This window comes from Chiloscyllium plagiosum, unplaced genomic scaffold (assembly GCF_004010195.1).
Source record: "Chiloscyllium plagiosum isolate BGI_BamShark_2017 unplaced genomic scaffold, ASM401019v2 scaf_3836, whole genome shotgun sequence".
Classification (NCBI taxonomy): domain Eukaryota; kingdom Metazoa; phylum Chordata; class Chondrichthyes; order Orectolobiformes; family Hemiscylliidae; genus Chiloscyllium; species Chiloscyllium plagiosum.
Window position 1 is genome coordinate 29692 of NW_025214603.1, and position 7925 is coordinate 37616.

Sequence of the window (7925 nt, forward strand, 5' to 3'; positions counted from 1 at the left end):
TTTATTCTCATTTTCAGGTAGATACACTTAGAGAATTTGAACTTGTGTCAAAGGTCAATCAGCAATTCCATCATTAACCAGTTGTGAATTCTGATTGTCTTCTGGATCCAATTCCCATTCTGCGCTGATTTGACATGACAGCTGATTGATTAGCAAGAGTGATTGGCCATCACTGATGATGTCATTTCCTGCTTAATATAATAAGGGTCTGCTCCTAGAGTATAAATAAAAGTCCAAAGACAGTGGTGATTTAGGTAGAGTTGGCGGTTGGCTTGTGACTTGTCTTGGGTAGGCAAGTAGTATACTCGGCGTCACAAAATGGCCTCCCAGGTTTGTCAAAACTATCACCAGGATTGTGAAGCTGCTGTCAACAAGCAGATTAACCTGGAGCTCACTGCCTCCTATCTCTATCAGTCTTTGGTGAGTGTTGTCTCTATTTATAATTGCTTCTATTATTTGAAGTAAACTTTCCTTATTTCAAATCAACTTGATGCTCCTGTAGGTTGACTTTTGTAGCTCTTACCTGTTTCACAATTCAAGATAAATGTGGTGTTACAACAACAATGGGGTGTGATACTGATGCGTAATGTATGCAAGGTGAAGTGTTCTTAGTTAGTGTACAATTCCCTGATATGGCTGTCACAGGCAGTAACTCATTTCCCTAGGGTTGTCAAAACAGGATATTTTACGGGAATAGCTTGACCATTTAGGTCAACCATGTGTTGGAATGGAAACCTCTATTGACTAGCTGCCTTTCTGCTGCTTTAATATATTGTGATGTTTGCTTTACCTTCTATTAATGCTAAATAAGCATCATTAGTTTTGATACTGTAAAAGGGAGTTATGGCAGTGTTTATCAATGATACTTGGCTTACCTGAGCAGATGTATTTAAGATCAGGCTGTAACTGGTATCAACTTAAGTAGGCCCTGGTTGAGGCCTATTTAGCTTTCTGTATTATCCATTCATATGTGGGTAGTCAGTGGTCAGGTAGCCATTCCTCCATCTCTTCACCTGGAGGAAGAGTTGACTTGCTGGAGTGTTGGTGTACCCACAAGGTGGCTGGAGTGGTCTGAGATTTGATTCCATGACTGAAGAAATGGAGACTTTCAAATCAGGATGGTATGAGAAACAGAATAGCCCCTCTATTCCAGGTAGTGGTTTGTCCATCCCCCCCCCCCCCCTTCTGAAGTGTTAGCATGTCCTTTAGCAAGGTGTTTAGTGAGTATTGCAGGCTTCCTGGTAGATAATGGATACTGAAGGGGGGGGGGTGGCGAATGCAGTACCAATGGAGTGGGCTGTTTAATCCTGGATGATTGTCTGTCTGCTGCTTGAATGTTGTAGGTCCACATGTGGAGAATATTCAACACACTGGGCTTGTCTGTTTGGAGGCTCTCATGAGATGAGAATGAAGTCCCTAGAGCTCTGTTTGGTGGATGTGGGAACAGCTTTCATTGGTGAACCAGTTACTTTTAACAAGTTGATAGTGTACTATCCAAAGGATGGATCACTCCTTTCTGGTCTGACCTCAGTCATGCCCCTTTATCATCCCCTCAACTATTGGGACCAGGCTGGCTCTGACAAAACCACTAAGGTTGTCCAGAGCCTTATCTCTTCTCATTATAAAGATGGTTGTATTGTGTATAATCCAGGGTGAATCAGCTGGTCAAATCCTTCTGCTGCTTTATAAAAAACAGAATTTATCTACATTCTATGGTAGAAGCACCAATAAGAAACTGAATTTAAAACACTATTTGGGAACCCAAGTGACCAATCACAATAACAATGGAGCTGTTTCAATACCTGTGAAATCCCCAAAAATGCAACCCTTGGCAAATGTAAATACAAACTCCGGTTCTTGCCAGCAGGAGAGTTTTCAGAGCATTCAGGTAAATGTTTATTGAACAATGGAACCTAGTTTCAGAGGAACAGCTTCTCTGCTACTAGCAGCTTCTGCCTGCTAAAACAAAGATTGGAAAATAACTGGACTGGGAGAACTGGTCACTCTTGCCACTGTTTGAAACCGCTATTTCCAGACAATGGCACCTCTGCCTTTATGACCCATCTTGGGAGGGGGGGAGAAAACAAAGGACAAAACTTGAAGGAGCAGCATTGTCATAACATTCACTTGAGCATGATGGTTCAAATGTTTTGATTCAATTATGGGTGTAGATTTAAATGGTTTGAACTTGTTTGCTTGGTTTGACCTAATCCATGTGCTTTTAGGTCACACTTTAAGGTGGTGACACCATCTGCGGATAATGGTTAATCTTGGTCACGTGCGGTCTTCCCTGTATTAGACTTTCCTTGATCCAGTTTCACTTTTTATCTAATCACTGAGATGCTTGTTTACAATCCAAAGGCTGTCATTGGGCAGGCTTTCCTTAGCAAACCCATGGGACCCTTCTCCTCTCTTTCTCATTCCTCTCCATCCTCCAGATAGGAACAGTCTTGTATAGGTCCAGTGTATGGTACATCCAATCCCAATGATCTACAAGCTTAGGCAGGAGAGCCTACTGGCAATTAGTGCCTGCAGTGTCCAATATCCACTTTTCCACTTTAGCACAAAGAAAAATGTACCTTGCAGCAGCCTTGTGGTTACTTTTCCATAGAATGGCAGAACTGGCTTGAGGGGATAAATAGCCTACTGTCCCATGTTCTGATAGCAGTTTTACATCTTCCATTCAGAAACATGTACTGGGTATTACCCACTAGTTAATGTTGAATGGAGTAAACTGCACTTGGTACTCGTGGCTTTCCTCTTCCAACTGAACACTCCTTTTGTTAAAGGTTACAATATCAGTTGGTTCCATGCAGAACACTTAATCTACCATTCTTGAGATGGTCTGCACAGAAACAGACCCTCTAATCCAGCTCTTCCCCCTACCAGCCAAATATCCTAAATTAATCTAGTCCCATTTGGCACATATCACTCTAAACAGTTCCTTTTCATATATCCCTCCAGATGCCTTTTAAATGTTGTAATTGTACCAGCCTCCCTTCCTCTGGCAGCTCATCCTACATATTCACCACCTTTTTGGAAAAAGCTGCCTCTTGGGTTCATTTTATATCCATCCCCCTCATGTTAACCCTGTACTGTCTAGTTTTGGAACCACTACCCTGATTACATCCTGCACTCATTTCAGTCAATGAGCGGAAACATGAATTGTTTCTCCCCTCCGATGCTGTGCCAGACCTGCTGAGCAATTCACCAGCTGCTTAATCCAAGATAAGAGTTTGCATGTCCCCAGGAGGAAGCTGGGATTGTTCAAAATCATCCAGTTAAAGGAGCTGCTGTCCAACAGACCAGCAATGTTTTATATTTAAAATTGTTGAGAACCCAAAGGTTAACAGCTTGAATAGTCAGCCTGGTTTCAAAGGCTAAATCAGTATTCTATTTTTGCCAACTAGAACTGGGGCCAGTGATGTGCTAATGGGATGGAAATGGTTCTCTTTCAGATGTCGTACTTTGACAGGGATGACGTTGCCCTGCACCATTTCTCCCAGTTCTTCAAAGCTCAGTCCCAGGAGAAGCAGGAACATGCAGAGAAGTTGCTGAAATTCCAGAATCAGCGTGGAGGCAGAGTCCTCCTCCAGGATGTGAAGGTGGGAATGGGAGTCGTGGAGGGGAATGGCTGCTCTTGTGATGTGATGTAGCTTCAATCCATCAGTAACGGGGTTCTCCTTTGTGAAGGGGGAAGTGAAGAGCTGTTGCTTGGCTTTCCCATATGATGTCTTCCATCTCCAAGTCACAGCATAGACACTGGCCCTTTGGTCTACCATATCTATGCTGACCAAACTACACTAATCCCATCTACCCACACTTAGTCCTTAGCCCCCTGTACCCTGGCATTTGAAGCACTTGTCCAGATGTTGCAGCAATGTCACTGGACTAGCTGTCTTCCCCCATGCTACTCGGGTGGTGCATTCCATATTTCTCAAGTTTCCTGAGATCTCTCTAAACCCTCCTCCTCAAACCTTTTTTGGACTGGAGGATGGTACTGCTGTCTCAATGCCAATTCTAGCCTCTGGCAACTGCTCAGTTTTATCACTCTACAAAGCAGTGCAGATTTGTTTGGTCATGCTAGGTTGCCCATAGCTTCCAGGGATACACAGGCTACACTTTTCCCTAAAAACAGGATTAGGGGGATGGGGTGGGGTCAGTGTGGGGACCATCGCTGGAGGGAGGGTGTGGAGAAATGGGCTAAATGACCTGCTTCATCCCACTGTCAGGATTCTGATTCTGATCCTTAACTGTCCTTTGTTTCCATGTTTCAGAAGCCAGAGATGGATGAGTGGGGTAACGGTCTGCAGGCAATGCAGGTTGCCCTGGATCTGGAGAAGAATGTGAACCAGAGTTTGCTGGATCTACACCAACTTGCTACTGCCCAGACTGACCCTCATGTAAGCTTTGCCACCTCATTCTCATCACTGCCTGACCCTCAGGGCAACACTTCACTGGTCTTTGTGGGTTTGAAACTCAATGCAACAATTGGGGCAATATGATTTGGAGATGCCAGTGTTGGACTAGGATGTACAAAGTTTAAAAATTGTAACCTGGTTATAGTCCAAAAGTTTATTCAGAAACACTAGCTTTCAGAGAACTGCTACTTCATCAGGTGGTTATGGTATTCCACAAGCACTTGCTGAAGGAGCAGCACACCTGAAGCTAGTGTTTCTGAATTAGCTTGTTGGACTATAACCTGACTTCTTTAAACTTTTTTGGTCAGATCTAATATTGATCATTTTAGATCATATTGATGGTTACAATGTTACAACTGTTCAGAAATAAGGTCAAGGAGGAACGTGGATTCTAATCTGGTGGGAGTGCTGAAGTGAGATTGGCCACTGAATCCTCATTCAGGCCCATTGCAGTAGAATGATCACTGACCACCACAATACAACTCACTCCACTTAAACTGCAAGATGAGCCAGCAGAAGGGTTGATATCTTCACCAGTACAAATTTTCTCGTGTTTGCTAGATTTTTTTCAGGGCTGTCCAGAGCTGAGTGCCCAGCCTGTCATGCAGTTGGAATTGTAAACTTGTCTTGGATTGTGCGAATGTAATGGATTGTAATATCACTGTTCCAGCTGTGTGACTTCCTGGAGACTCACTATTTGGATGAGGAGGTTGAGATCATCAAGCGACTTGGGGACTACATCACCAACCTGAAGCGTCTGGGAGCTCCTGAGAATGGGCTGGGAGAGTACCTGTTTGACAGGCTCTCACTGGAGGACAGCAGTTAGTGGGACATGGGGTACTGTCTGCTCTTGTGTGAATGCATTACTGACTTCACTTGGACAATCTGGCTTCTCCCTAGGGAGAAGGAATATGTTGGCAAGAATGTAATGGCTGTACCACTTGAATGGAAATGAATAAAATCTTATACTGATCTTGCTGATGTGTCCATCATTCACAAGAGCTGCATGAATTTGGTTATCAAGCTCTCTTGAGATGATGCCAGTAATCATCCTGCAAGAATGTAATGGTTGTATGACCTGAATGGAAACAAATAAAATCTTGTATTGATCTTGCTTATTGTCCATCATTCAGACCACTGATCCTTCACTTGAATTTGATTGTGATCTCTGGAGAGCTTGATGCCAGTAATCATTCTGCAATTTCGCTCATCACATTATTAGACTAAAACACCTCACCTAGATGTCTTTCTCTTTTTGCCCCATACCCCATTGGACAGGAATAACTAAATGGAATTGTAATATATATAAATTCAAGCTATCCTGTCCTAGAATGAGATTGGGGGTTGTAGTCTGGAGTGGAAAACTCTTTAGTAATTCTCTTGTCCAAGTCTTACACTTTTTCTAGACCTGATGAGCACAATTGTGAACTGTGCAAGGAAGTTTTTCATACCTCTTCAAAAGATCAGTTCAAGATATCCCCATCTTTGATTCCATGTTCACTTCCAGATTGGCCTATTGATGTTGGAGGTGAACATTTAATGTCTTTATTCTCTTTAGCAGTACTCAACAATTTGGAGTCAAACTACATGAGCTGGGTGACTGGATCTGTTAACATCTTGTTGTTAGCCTTGATTGAGGTCCATCAGGCTCTGGTTTCTACCCAGACAGAGGAACCCAATAACCTGGGACTGATATGACCTCAACTTGTCTGGTCTAGCTCCCAATGGGTCTCTAACATGAACAGGATATTCTAAATAGTGCCATTTTCTTTCTCTCTCTCCTCCCAGCCTCAGGAGCCAGTTGGAGTTCAGAACAGGATCAGCACACGGGCCTGTGATTTTTCACCCCTTTGCCTTGTTTAAAGCCAGTAGCAGCTGGGCACACTGACCAGTTCACTTTTTTTTTCTTTTCCCCCTCTCCCATAAGAATGCAGCTCCTGCTAGGGACCTTGGCTAGATACCCACTCTATCTCAGCCAGGAGTCAATCTGCACTGGGGTTTCTTTCCCAAAAATAGCAGTGATGTTCCATTGTCCTTCCCTCCCTATTGGAGGATGCACTCCCAGACTTTCAATAAACTTCAAGCCTGTCAGTTCAAAGTTGGGAAAAATTCACTGCAAACAGTCCCAGCAGACACATTCCAGAGTCAGCTCAAGGAATTCTTTTGAGCTGCATTGGATTATAATACATGTTCTCATTGCCATCTACAGCTGAAATGAGCAGGATGACAGCAACCTGGAAATAACACAGCAATGCTCAGGGTTAGATGCTTCCATCTGATTTATTCGTGCTGCTAAAATCAGCAGTTTGCAGACCAAGCTGATCCTAGCTTCCTCCCAGCTTCCCATCTGCTGAAGGATTCTCCTGATGCAGTTTGATTTGACCCAGTGATGTTGAAGGGGCAGTGATTTCTCTCCAAGTTGGGGAGTGCTGTCATTCTGAAAGGAAACCTGGAGATGCTGACTCTCCTGTACAGCTGTTTCATTTATCTTTCAAGGTTTCAGGGATCATAGGTTAGGGAGGGGGCTGTCAGTGACATCCTGGTGATTGTTTCAGTGAATTTTGTAGCTAGTGTATACTGCAACCTTCAGGATAGGTGTGGGGCTTTAAGGCACTTAACAAATTTATTCCACCCCATGAATCCTTTCATTGTAGTCAATCTTAAGTCATGCTAACAGACTCCATACAGTGTAGGAAGAGGCTATTTGAGTCTGAACAGCATGATCCTCAGACCCATCCCATTTCCCCATAAACCTACATTTCCCATGGCTAATCCACCAAACCTGCAGCTTTGGTCTGTGGGAGGAAACTGGAGCACGCAGGAAAGCCACACAAACATGGGGTGAACATGCAAACTCAACACAGACAGTTACCCAAGGCTGGAATCAAACTCAGGTCCCTGGTGCTGTGAGGCAGCAGTGCTCACCACTGAGCCACCATGCCACCCTAAAGGAACATGTTGTTGTATACTTATTAGAGTCATACGTCACGGAGCAGACCCTTTGGCCCAACCTATCCATGCTGACAGGGTTTTCAAAATTGAACAAGTTCTACTTCCCTGCATTTAGCCCCTATCCCTCTCAAAACCTTCCTGTTCAAATGCTCGTCCAACTATCTTTTAAATGTTATAATTGTACCCACCTCCACCACTTCCTCTGGTAGCTCGTTCCATGTACACAGCACCCTCTCTCTGAAAATGTTGCCCCTCACATCCCTATTTTTAATCTTTCTCCTCTCACCTTAAGCCTATGCCCCTCTAGTGTTGCACACCCCCCCTACCCCATCACAGGGTGTTTTTTATTTGGTCTATCATCAGTGTGCCAATCAGAAGGCTGAATTTCGTGCCCAGCCACAGTTACCCTTCAGGAGGTGGTGATGAGCTGGTTATTACAGCTCACCTGGTGTGGGAGAGACCAGAATGCTGCTGCTGCTGCTGCTGCTGAGGGGGGGCTTCCAGGACTTGGATTCAGAAACAGTGATATTGTTCCAACTCAGGATGGCGAGA

The 7925-nt window shown here is 44.0% G+C and overlaps 1 protein-coding gene across 1 annotated transcript; it reads left to right on the forward strand.

The window, feature by feature from the left end:
- Positions 1-240: 240 nt before the first annotated feature.
- On the forward strand, positions 241-5939 carry LOC122547954 (ferritin, middle subunit-like). Its single transcript, XM_043686514.1, has 4 exons — positions 241-420; positions 3459-3605; positions 4278-4403; positions 5092-5939. The coding sequence occupies exons 1-4, from the start codon at positions 319-321 to the stop codon at positions 5245-5247; spliced, it is 531 nt and encodes a 176-aa protein (XP_043542449.1). The 5' UTR covers positions 241-318; the 3' UTR covers positions 5248-5939.
- Positions 5940-7925: the final 1986 nt, after the last annotated feature.

What these genes read in the sequence shown, in the direction of transcription:
- LOC122547954 (XM_043686514.1), top strand. Translation starts at nt 319, where the DNA reads ATGGCCTCCCAGGTTTGTCAAAACTATCACCAGGATTGTGAAGCTGCT. An exon ending in CCTATCTCTATCAGTCTTTG is followed by an intron (nt 421 to 3,458) that starts GTGAGTGTTGTC and finishes GTTCTCTTTCAG; the next exon opens with ATGTCGTACTTTGACAGGGA. An exon ending in TCCTCCTCCAGGATGTGAAG is followed by an intron (nt 3,606 to 4,277) that starts GTGGGAATGGGA and finishes TCCATGTTTCAG; the next exon opens with AAGCCAGAGATGGATGAGTG.